Here is a 12836-nt window from a genome sequence, read left to right on the forward strand (position 1 = left end):
AAAGAAAGAAGAAAGAAAGAAAGAAAGAAAAAGAAAGAAAGAAAGAAAGAAAGAAAGAAAGAAAGAAAGAAAGAAGGCAAGAGTAAAGAAGAGGTGAAGGATTATAGAATAGAACGAAAGGGAGAGAGAAATAAGGAGTTATTAGGGACAGTAGAATGAAGACAGAAGGACAAAAGAGAGAGGAGAGGAAAAAGACAAAGTGGAGAAAGGAGAGAGAGAGGAGGGAGGGAGAGAGGGAGGAGGGAGGGAGAAAGAGAGGAGGGAGGGAGAGAGGGAGGAGGGAGGGAGAGAGAGAGGAGGGAGGGAGAATGGAGGGAGCGAGGGGGAGAGGGAGGAGAGAGGGAGAGAGAGGAGGGAGGGAGAGAGGAGGGAGGGAGAGAGAGAAGGGAGGGAGAGAGAGAGAGATAGTGTGGAGAGCGAGAGAAGGGAGGGAGAAAGGGAGGGAAAGAGAGAGAGAGGAGGGAGGGAGAAGGGAGGGAGAGAGGAGGGAGGGAAAGAGAGAGAGGAGAGAGGGAGAGAGAGCGGTGGGAAGGAGAAGGGAGGGAGAGAGGGGGGGAGAGCGAGAGAAGGGAGGGAGAGGGAGAGAGAGAGGAGAGGAGGGAGGGAAAGAGAGGGAGGGCGAGAGAGAGGGACAGAGCAGCTGGATTGCCATGTAAATAGCTGTGCAGATAGGTAGGCTCGGGCGCCTGGCCAAGGGTTCTACAAAGGCCTCCTAACATCTGTTCCAGGGTTGATTCCTGCTCCATGTTGTAGTAAGAATAATAGTCTGATTCTGCAGCGCCTGATCTCTCATCAGACAGGCTCATGATCATGCATACACACTCGTCTGAGTGCTAATGTCAGACTACAGACTCTTCCAGGGCTGGGAACCCCAGAGTAAGCTGTTATTACACCACACTTCAATCAGTGCCGAGGCGCACGGACAGGTGGAACGTCACTCACCAATAGATCCTTCTTTTTTTTTTTTCTCCGGGTGGCTACTCCAGCTCGTTTTTATTCATTGCTGAATCGTGAGGATCATACGATTTGTCAAGCGTGAGCAGGAATACTAAAGTCCTGTTGAACTGCTCGGAAGACGGGCTTGCATAAACTCTGGGCTGGGCGGGACGAGACTGTTGTTTTGGTGAGGAACACCGGAGATTAGCATACCTGCGTATGCTAATGTTGTGCCGAGCTAAGCTGTGAGAATAAATCAGCATCGTTTTTCCTCTGTTGTCCCTCCCAAAGTAGAGCGAGAGGAGAGGATATGGTCGTCTGCTTTATGAATCAATCAATCAATCGTGTTTACCTACAAGTCAACATGTGTGTGAGCATGAAAAAGTTAGCCACAGCTACGTCTGGAAACTCAGATGAACAGAAACACAAATAAAGATCTTTTTTGTTGGACAGCTCTCGTGAATCTTTAATTTAGTTTTATTATTTTGCTCTTCTCCCACAAACACATGAAAGCAATTTGTACCACAAATGTTGGTTTTACACTGTGTTCGTTGTTGAGTATACTAGTGGCTGCTTGACCCGGCCGGCAAGGGAGAGGGGGGGGGGGGGGGGGGGGGGCTCCATTTGTTAGTGCTTGACAGCAAAGCAAAACAAATTAATTAATGAACACTGTAAACGGGGTGGTAATGGGGGAAGGGTTGCGAACTTTGGTGCTGAAACATTACACCATTACCCAAATTCACATGCGTCTGTGTGTCCTCAATCCTGGACCACCACGGCACCACCCCCTCCCCCCCCCCCCCCCCCCCCTCCCACCCCCATCACTCCACACACCCCCCCCCCCCTCCCCTCAGAGGCCCCCCCCCTCCCCGTGCGACCCAGCGCGGTGCGCAGGGCGTCCTTGAACAAGGCCAAGGGGACCACCTGCGTGAAAGGGGAGACCCTCTCTGTTATGTCTCTGCTAGGGAATGAAATAACACGGAATCCAGCTCTGCAAATAACTCATAGCAAAGATCATTTTCCGCATGCCGCTTGACAAAAGGTAAAATAAGAACAGATGATACCCTCTCTGTCTCTACGGGAGTGGGGTTTGGGGGTGGGGGGGGGGGGGGGGGGGTATGGGTCTGCAGAACCGAACCCCGGCGCTCTTCAGCAAACAACTCGACATCTCGTCGTCCGCTCCCTCGTACAACTAGGAAGGCCGCTGTCGGCGACCTCTGACCCCTCTGGCGGTCTCGTTATCCGGGGAGGGGGGGTGGGGGGGGGGGGTCCGGCTCTTGTCTGTGATCCCCCCGCCGCCGCCGCCGCCGCCAGAACGTCAGGCCGTTCCTCATGCCCTCACTTGGCCGAGGGGTTAAGCAGGCGGCGAGTGGGGAACCCGATCGCAGATCTGTGGGGGAGGGGAGGGAGGGAGGGAGGGAGGGGTGGGAGGGGTGGGGGGGGGGGGTTGCACAACATGCATTTGGAGACCCTGCATCCCGCCCAGAGGTGGCCGGTCGGATGAAGGAATGTTCCAGGGTTCTGAGGCGCGTCCACGCCGTACGGTGGGCCCCGGGAGAGCATCCTTGGAGCAGGCCGGCCAGCGAAGGCTGAACTCATTACAGATACCTGGACTAATCATAAGACAGCCGATACGGTGGAAGGGCTCTATGGAGGGATGACTCAAAATAGACGTGCCCCTCCATGGCACTCCCTTGGCGGGGGGGGGGGGGGGGGGGGGCAGAAGGTGGGGGGGGGCAAAATTGACACCCCTTTCTTTATGTAAACCATATTGGTCTTCGGGTTTCGTGCAAGCCCCGCTCGCTCCTCTGAAGAGGATACATGTGAAGTTTGTCGAATCCAAATAAACAGGTGAGGCGCTTATTAGACCCCAATTCACATCGCAAGTGTAACCTCGTTTTCAATCGGAGCCCCCTCGCTCCGGGACTCACGGGAGAGCGACTTCAAAGCCCCAGCCGTGCTCTTGAGGTCATTATCTTCGTTCCTAAATCCTCGGCAGGTTCTCGGCATATGGGAACATTTTACCTCCGGATTTTTTTTTTTTGTTCCCAGCCATAAATCTGCCGTGTCAACTATAAAATATAGCTGACCAGCAACAGATGTAGCTCTAATAGCTACAGAATATCTAAATCAGGACTTTACCACCTTTTGATTTTCATGCTTTGGCCATCCAGTGCTCAGCCATGTTCTGAAGAGACTGTGAGCGACGCAATGACACTCTGGAGAAAGGTTTGTGCGTAGGTACCAGAGTGGTTTTTCGGTTACAATTGCTCTCACAAATCTGACTTTACATAATAATTTTAACTCTGATTTGAGGTACTAGATATCAATCCAATGTCTGATTTGTGGGACTAGATATTCATCATAAATCTGATTTGTGAGACTAGCTATTAATCTGAAGTCTGATGGCAGATGAGCTCAAATCCGGTTGAATGGGGCGTTTCCCTTTCTTTCACTTCATCATCACATCGCTGAAAGTCCAGTCATAAACTGTAATAAAAGAAAAGTCCCCATTTTAAAGCAAAACTGTGTCGATTGGCCACTGTAGAAAAACAATTGTTTAAATCCCCTTCTGGAAGCTTGAAGCATGTGAATTTGCTTTCTTTGGTAGAATATATCCATAAGGAAACAGGAAACAAGGCGTTACTCCGCCCTTTGCAGTTCCTGGTTTCCTGCCCATGTTCTGAGCCTTCTATCAGAAGTCGAAGTTGTGTTATAGGACTGCTGGATCCAAGATTACAATTCATATTCATATAACAATTAATATAATTCCTCAATCTCTCTCTCTCTCTCTCTCTCCCCTTCTCGCTCGCTCCCCCCCCCCCCCCCCCCTCTCTCTCTCTCTCTCTCTCTCTCTCTCTCTCTCTCTCTCTCTCTCTCTCTCTCTCTCTCTCTCTCTCTCTCTCTCTCTCTCTCTCTCTCTCTCCTTCTTTAATCCATATACTTGCAACCCCTGAGCTGAGACGAATCCACCCTTTCATCCGTTTTTTTTCCTTTTTTCCCCTTTTGCAGCGCGGGCCCTGGTGTCTCTGCGCAACAAAAGCCTGACCATCCCTGACTCTTCGTCAACCCCTGGCTCAATCCATCACCCGGAGGCCCCTGGACATCCATCAAGCCCACCACCTTTCATATCCAGCACCAGCTGAAAGCCACTGTCCCCTCTGTGACTTCAATACCACTATGACACGCCCATGAGATTTATAGTGGCATAATTAGTAGCTGGGAGAAAGCATGGCCCCCAGTAGGACTACTCCCATGGGTCACTAATACTGCAACCCCACACACACACACACACACACACACACACACACACACACACACACACACACACACACACACGCAAACACATGACATCTGCCTCCCAACGAACAGCGCTGTCAAAGCAATAAGTGGATCATGTCGCCAAGCGCCTTAAATGCTGATTTGCATTTCTCTCTTTAAAAAGAAAATCTTCATCATCCCTGCATGCAATAAATCAAGATGGAAACGGGTCCATGTAATAAGCATGTTACCAGAGAAAGGCATCAAAGCGTTCCGGTGCCTTTAGTTTGCGCACGTTTCCTTCACACCGACTAACTCCTATTGTAGCTATTATTACCGCAGCCCTCATGAAAGTATTACTGTGTTGTTGAATCTTGTCCCCTCCTGTAACCACGGTACACTGCGTACTCTTTCGGAAGGCCAGCGCCGCCTCCCAGCCGGTGAGTAAGACCTGAGGTTACCGTCTCCTCTCCACCCCCCCGCCCGAGGAAGGGGTTTTCCACCAAAACTGTTTGTAGGAGGTCTTACGACAACACGTCCAACGGTTAAATCGCGTTATGGATGTATCCAGCTCACCGCACAGCCCCGGCCCGGCTGCTGTCACCCATGTCTCAGGAGCGGTGAACTAATTAAAACCCTCCCCAAAGTTTGTTTTCATTTAAATTCTAGAACGAAATCATGGCCTGACAGAAATGAGAGTGTCTATCCGCACCGGGGGGAAGAACGAGTCGGGGCCTGTTTTACCCATTGTGCACATAAATTATATGAAAATCCCCCATTCAATCATAAATTATACCCATTATTCATTATTCCAGTTACGGCACACTGGCCGTGTGCGCTTTCAAGTCCGCCACTTAAGCGTGATAGCACAGCTCAGGCAGGCTGCACCTGGAACATCAACACCCTGACATCAGCGGGCGATGGCTGGCCTGCCCCGGCTGACAACTGGAATTAGAACAACAACACACACCTGACTAAGGTCTGACAGCACGGAGAGCGCACGGTTGGTCTCCCGAGAGAGGTTCAACTCAGGGAGGGAGAAGCTGGTTTAAGGAAATAGCGATCGTTTATGAATTGCTCTCTGTTGATAGATTGAGGGGGTTTGATGAACCTCAGAGGCGGTGGTGGTAGCTCGGACAGGAGCCAGATAACCTTGATGTGGAGGGGGAGGGGGCCGTTTTTCGAGGTGTATCAGGAGGGTTTGACTGGGTGAAGGTCTACTCCTGATGCATAGCCAGGATACACTGGGGAGGGCAAATATACAAGTAGGCCTATATACTGCATGAAGAGCAGACGCCATCATAAATCCATATCCATAATAATGCAAAAACATAGGGGAAAGTGAGCCATGTTGCATAGGTTCTTCTGTGTTACATTCTTCCCAAACCAGTCAATGCACCAAAAAAAAAAGAACAGCCTGATGAACGAAATCAGACTCCCCTCCACCATATTTGACAAGTGCAAGTCATAAGTGTGTGGATTATTGTTGGACTGTAATACAAGCGGTCCATAGCTGCCAGGAGCAGAGTATAAGCCATGCTACAGACGGGGCGAGGGAGCACCTGCTTGCATTGAAGAGGAGGAGGGGATAATGCTTTCATAAAAAGTTCGGGTTGCAGAAGATTGCGCTGTGGAATAGCTCTGTAGGATATTGGAGTATTTTTGCTCCGACCTATACACACACAAACGCACACGCACACGCACACGCACACACACACACACACACACACACACACACACACACACACACACACACACACACACACACACACACACAGTAGTTAAACTTAGTCTGTCTGACAATATGCTTGAGAAAATATGTCAGAGGGACTTTTTTGTCCTACAAAAGTAAGAACGGAGCCCTCGTCCATGCATCGGTTCATCACTGAACCGGTGCCTAAATACTAAACGTTATGGATTGACTTTGTCAACGATACAACGTGCACGAGCTTGTTTGCCTTTCCCATCCTTTCCTGGGCTGTCCTGTTTGGTTTTCTCCACCACAATGATGCTCTTTGCAATTTTGATCCGGTGAATGATGATGATGATGATGCGCCAGGGATCACGCAGTGCACGGTTTCCCCTCGCCTCTGGGTAAGCTATGTGGAGGCTTTATCAGACATTCTCCAACCGCAGGCAGGAGGGGGTAAGGCCACGGCGCGCAGGAGCAGTACGCGGACTCCTCAGTCAGTTTGGATTTGTTTGGTATGAAGAGACTCAGGGCTCGCAGACCGGCAGCGCAGAACTGGGGGAGAGACAGTGCATCGTCCGTGTTAACCGTGCAAGTCCACATTTTTAGTTAGAAAACTGATGCTCGTATAAGAAAGGGATGCCAGCCAGGCGTGGCTTGCATTTGAATATCCAATGTGAGAATGCCCGGGGAGGATGTATATAACGGGGTCTTTTCCATCAGATAAACAGAGTTATCAAACTGATTAACAAAGCGGAGGACGATTGATGAAGAGGACTGTACGGATTGACCGATAAGTGGACGCGGCGCACCGGGCATGCTTCGTGCGTAGCCTACATGGATTGGACTTTTGAAGTTTTTTCCTCTCCAGAGTCAAGTACATGAAGTACATGAACAATCGCATTAATACGTGTTGAGCGTTTAACACCATGGCAGAGGTCGGAGGTTTCCTGGGCACGATTGATTTGGATTTACAAACTTTCCCTTCACTAGGAACTATGCCTTTAACGGACACGTCGGTGGGCTTGACTGAACGGCTGGGACAGATCGAAGGGAGGCTTCAACGAGGTTCGCTGACGGATTTTGGTCACCTTAGAGGGATCCTGCGACGGCGGCAGCTGTACTGCCGAACGGGCTTTCAGTTGGAGATATTTCCCAACGGAACGGTGCACGGGACCAGACAGGACCACAGCAGATTCGGTGAGCTCCGCGGCGATTTGGCCATTTACGCACCACTCACGCACAGCAGCACCAGGCACAGTATACTATTTAATTGGATTTGCCTAATACCACAATTTATTTGATTAAGCACTTTTTTATTTGTCTTTTTCTGTTGAACCGAAAGGGTACATCTTGACTCGCAGTGAGATTTTAGAGTAAGGAGTTTCCCCCAATGAAAAAAAATAATGTCCGCGATGGCTGGATGGTTGAAGTTCACAACAGCAGTGTGCAGTGAGAGGGAGAATCGAACCGCTTCCCGGCCGGTCTCGCTGCGCTCTGGGCGCAGGTGTCTCTCCTCACTCGGTGACGCGCGGTGCGCAACGAGGGGCCGTGCGTCCCTGTCGCCGCGCGCCCTTCTCCCCAAGGCAACCGGTTCACCCACCCCCCCCCCCCCCCCTTTCCATCCTTATAGTATAAATCATTGGACTTATGGTTTACATCAGAATTATAAACAGATCAGATCAGGTGCACATGTATTACGCTATCAGCCAAAGTCCTTTCGCAGGTGCAGCCATGCGTTCTGGATGCCGGTAGTGGGGGCTGGGGCATTTCCACTGAGGATTGTTATTATCCAAACAAAATGTTTACTGTGCTAGGTATTCATCCAAAAACAAGGCGCTCTATGGGTTTGGGTGGTCCATGTGTTACAAAACACTGTCAGAGGCGTGAGAAGTGCATGGGTCTGATTTAAGGGCAATGAAACCAACTATGTAGCTGCAAGCCGCACAAATTAGAGGCTTCCTCTGTGTCATTCTCTGGCAGGAGATGCAGTCGGAGGCACGGGGACCAGGTGTCCGTATTGTTCGTGCCATTCGAGGCATCCAGCTGTCGTCTCTTGATCGAACAGCCCTTTGCATCCCAGTGTGAGGGAGTTCATATGAACGACGTCAAAAGCCCTTAATTATACAGATTTGGAACTCGGCACTTCCTCCTAAGAGCAGACGAGTTGTTCCCTTTGCTCGCTCCTTCCTCTGAGTCAGCGTTCCTACAGCTCCTTTACCAGTAACCTTACGCATCTTACATTTCCAGTCAGAACCATTTCAAAGACAGGACTATTTATAGACGATGGAATGGGATTTAGTGAACAGATCGGTGCTCTTTAGTCTAGACCGCAGCTCCAAAAACAACTTTTTAATCTTGTGTGAGAGGTCGTGATAGGGCAGATGTCTGCTTCACCCTCTCTGACATCGGATTATCTAATAACCAGGTTTGCAATGTTCTCACCAGCAATTTTTTAAGCAAGTTCATGATGCGACCTTGAGAAAAAAGTTTTTTCCCAAACCAGTATGCTAAATAGTTATAGATACAAATTCAACATCGACCTTTTTAATAGAGGGCATTGACTTGACCCAGAAAAAGTGAAGAAACCCATAGTTTGAACATGATCTATCATCTATATCATCTGCAGTATAGTAAAGTGTGTGTTTGTGTTTGTGTGTATGTGTGTGCGTGCATATGTGTGTGCGTGTGTGTGTGTGTGTGTGTGCGTGTGTGTGTGTGTGTGTGTGTGTGTGTGTGTGTGTGTGTGTGTGTGTGTGTGTGTGTGTGTGTGTGTGTGTGTGTGTGTGTGTGTGTGTGTGTGTGTGTGTGTGTGTTGGCCCCAAGGTATCCTGGAGTTTATCAGCCTGGCGGTGGGGCTGGTGAGCATCAGAGGGGTTGACGCGGGACTCTACCTGGGCATGAACGAGAAGGGAGATCTCTATGGGTCGGTAAGTCAAGCCCCCAATCGCTCTACCATTACACAGCCGTCTCCCACACACACACACGTACAAACACACACACACGCACACCTACAAACACATTACATGTACAGACACACACACCTGCACATGCATGCTGCCACACACTCACCATAGACAGAGGTAAAGACACACACACACACACACACACACACACACACACACATAACGACATACACACACTCACATGTGCAGACACACACACCTGCACAGACATGTAGCCACACACCCACACATAGGCAGAGGAGACGAGACACACCACACACACCTACACTGAGACGCACATGGACTGACACACACACACACACACACACACACACACACACACACACACACACACACACACACACACACACACACACACACACACACACACACACACACACACACACACACACACACACACACACACTCTTACACTTATCACGCCACAAACTTTATTTGGGTATCGTCGAGAAAAATCGCCGCCATAACATCCTAACATCATATTATGGTCTGGGATCACCGAGACCAAAATAAAAGTGTGTGTTATCTGGGTTCCCATATGCGGAAGATGAGAAACACACTGCGAGACAAAACAAACACCCCCTTTTGAGTAAGTCACGTATACCCTGACCTTAGGTACAAAGATATATATATATATAATAACCATAATGATCAGCGACAACAGGGACAGACAAAACTCATGTCCACTAGGAAGGTGAAACAGCAAAAAATGGATTTGAGCTAATCCACTTTGCACATGTGCAGTAGAAGAGAGGAAATAGGCCTCTTCATTTAGATTTGAGATATGCTCAAATATTTACATATTCTTTCCCGACTGGAGATGGGTTTACTTCGGATGTTGCTGTTAGAGCCTAAACTAACCGGGGTGAGATTCTTTGAAAACAGGACGTGAAACGTTAAATATAGAAAAGTCTTGACCTTGTTTTTATATATTTTTCAACATCATTAACGATATTGATTTTAACTCTTTGACCCTCTTACTATTAAAAAGGCGGATGTACTGCCTTTGAGTTGGATGAGGGATTCAGGAGTGAGAGAGGCAGAGAGAGAGAGGGGGGGGATAAAGAAGGAGAAAGAGAGTGGAAGACAGAGAACAAGATAGCGAGGGGAGGAAGGGAGAGAGAGAGAGAGAGAGAGAGAGAGAGAGAGAGAGAGAGAGAGAGAGAGAGAGAGAGAGAGAGAGAGAGAGAAAGAGGCGGCGGGGATTAAAGGCGGAGAAAGAAAGAGAGGGAGAGACAGACCAAAACTGAGAGACCCAGAGAGAGAGGGCGGGGGGGGGGGGGGGGGGGGGGGGAGAGAGCACGAGAGTCGGGGTTGGTAGGGTGGGCTAGTTATCCATATCAGGTGTCCCGGGGTACCTCACGTGGGCCCCCAAATCTCAGACTTTACCTCCGTCTCAGAAGCAAAGGGAAGAAAGGAGAAAGAAAGAAAGCGATGGAAAGAAATCACACACCTGACCCAACCACCTGACCCGACAGACGGAGAGAGAGCAGAGACGTGAACGCATGACTGTGGGATTCCACAACGGCGGTCTCGCTGCAGTTAGGAGCCGCGCGACAAACGTTTGATCTTAAGGAGTTTCTGTGTGTGTGTGTGCATGCGTGTGTGTGAGTGTGTGCCCCTGCCTGCGCACATATGAGGACGTGTGATGCATGCATGTGCGGTTGTGTGTGTGTGTGTGTGTGTGAGCATGTGCGCCTGTGCGAGTGTGAGTGTGTGCACGTATGTGTACATGAGGCTACAGCGAGCCCCAGTCATGCGGTCCCAGAGCTGTGTTTACACACAACACATGACCGCACAGCCACAGCGCAGAGCCGGACAAACTAATTGACAAAACTGTCAATGGAATTTCTTTCGGCGAGCACAAACTTTTCACAGCAGCGGCAGCAGCAGCGTCCCAATAGAGTCTGGGACGCTGCTGAGACACACACAACACTCGGTGAAGCTATTAGCGGCTCTCTGGGAAGAGATTGTCTGACCGCAGCCATTAATCTCGGCGAAGAAACGGGGAGACATGTTGTCTTCCTCGGACGCCCAGAATGCTGGAGTTGGAGTTCCTTTTTACGAGGGGAAGAGAGTCTAGGAAGGGTGGGTGCACACCCAGACAATGACTTGGGATATTTATTTCATATATATATTCTTTTTTTTTTTATTCTTCGTAACACGCTGTATCCTCACCGTCTTGGCCTTCCTCGCGCGCAAACACAAACACAAACACACAAACGGTATACACCGTTTGTGTGTTTGTGTTTTTTCTTTTACGACCTCCTGAGAAATGAACCAAAAAAACGGAAAAATGAAACAAAACAAACCTAACTATCCATGCGCAGCGCCTGTCGGAGAAACATCGCATGACTGCCTGGTCTTGGCACGGGGAAGTGGTTCTGGTGTCCTCCATTGTTCCCACGCGCTCCCGCAGCCAACATCTCTCTCACCTGCTGAACTCCCAGCCATCACTCATGCTGGGCTGTCAGCAGAGGCCAGGCTTCACAGCCACTCCAAGACCTGCGAGGGAGGGAGGGGGAGGGGGAGGGGGAGGGGGGGGGTGGAGAGAGGGATGGAGAGAGAGGGGGGAGGGGGATGGAGAGAGTGAGAGGGAGAGAGAAAGGGAAGCGAAGAGGGAGGGACAAGGACAGGGAGAGAGAGAGGGAAGTGAAGAGGGAGAGAGAGAAACAGAGAGTGAGTGAGTAAGAGAGAGAGAGAGAGAGAGAGAGAGAGAGAGAGAGAGAGAGAGAGAGAGAGAGAAAGAGAGAGAGGGAAGTGAAGAGGGAGAGAAAGAGAGAGAAAGAGAGTGAGTGAGAGAGAGAGAGAGGGAAGCGAGGAGGGAGAAAGAGAAGAGGGTGAAATAGATGGAGAGGGATGCAGAGGGGGAGAGAGAGAAAGATAATGGAGAGGATGTGTGTCTTGCACTGTTCTTGCTGCGTCACAGGGATGAAAATAATTCCTTCAGCACGCTGAAAGGTTAACAGGTCGAGGAGAGAGAGAGAGAGAGAGAGAGAAAGTGAGGGTGGTTTGTGCGTCAAGTGCAAATCTGATATGTACCCACTAAGTTCCACTCCTCGTCATAACAAGCACCTGCCTCAAGGGAGTTTCCAAACTGATTTCTCGATTATCCCCTCTCTGACTCACTTCCCCGGCGTGAAGCGAACAACAACGGATGACTTGCATTAAGCCTATAAGGCGGTGGGAAAGTGATACAAATGTCCATATAACACCGGTCGATGAGTGGCGGTACATCAACGTTGTGAGCTCCACTAACGCTCTGATCCCCTCTCTCCCCCTTGCGCCCCCCCCCCCTTTCGCAGAAGAAGTTGACAGCGGAGTGCGTGTTCAGGGAGCAGTTTGAGGAGAACTGGTACAACACCTACGCCTCCACGCTCTACAAGCACGCCGACACAGGCCGCCTGTACTATGTGGCGCTCAACAAGGACGGCTCGCCGCGCGAGGGCAACCGGACCAAGAAGCACCAGAAGCTCACCCACTTCCTGCCGCGGCACGTGGACATCGAGAAGATCCCATCGGCCTACAGAGACCTGTTCCAGTATAGGTGACCAGCACCCCCCGCCCGGGGGAGGGGGAGGGGGAGGGGGAGGGGGGGTAGGCGGGGGGGCAAGGGGGGGGTCGAGGGGGGGGTCGTCAGAGCCCCGTGTCGTGGAGGGAGAGAGAAAGTACGAGAGACGGGGGGCGGGAAGGGGAAGAAGTGTGACAGAACTCTCTCCTCTTCGATCCCTCCCCAGGACGTCCCGCGCACTCCCTCCCCCCTCCCCCCCCCCGCCCCCCCCTCCCGCCTCAGCATCGACAGCGGAAGTGTCGCGTGCGCCGTGCAACGCACTTCTCACCAAAGTAGCACTATATATATTTTTATATATATATATATATATAAGCGCGACGGAGCGGGCTACTTCCTGGACCCCTGAGTCTGCTGGGGGACCCGGGGCCTTCGTGAGACAGAGGAGCCTCCTGGCCTGCTGTTTTTTATTTAT

At 50.5% G+C, this 12836-nt stretch overlaps 1 protein-coding gene across 2 annotated transcripts; it reads left to right on the forward strand.

Moving 5' to 3' along the window:
* Window positions 1–6414: 6414 nt before the first annotated feature.
* On the forward strand, window positions 6415–12417 carry fgf16 (fibroblast growth factor 16). Of its 2 annotated transcripts, none has more exons than XM_056600736.1 (3): window positions 6415–7087; window positions 8714–8817; window positions 12159–12417. In XM_056600736.1, exons 1-3 carry the CDS (start codon window positions 6817–6819, stop codon window positions 12402–12404), a joined length of 621 nt encoding a protein of 206 aa, XP_056456711.1. In that variant the 5' UTR covers window positions 6415–6816; the 3' UTR covers window positions 12405–12417. The 2 variants fall into 2 exon arrangements, with proteins under 2 accessions (XP_056456711.1, XP_056456712.1); XM_056600737.1 differs by having other exon boundaries at window positions 12162–12417.
* Window positions 12418–12836: the final 419 nt, after the last annotated feature.

This window comes from Gadus chalcogrammus, chromosome 10 (assembly GCF_026213295.1).
Source record: "Gadus chalcogrammus isolate NIFS_2021 chromosome 10, NIFS_Gcha_1.0, whole genome shotgun sequence".
Classification (NCBI taxonomy): Eukaryota; Metazoa; Chordata; class Actinopteri; order Gadiformes; family Gadidae; genus Gadus; species Gadus chalcogrammus.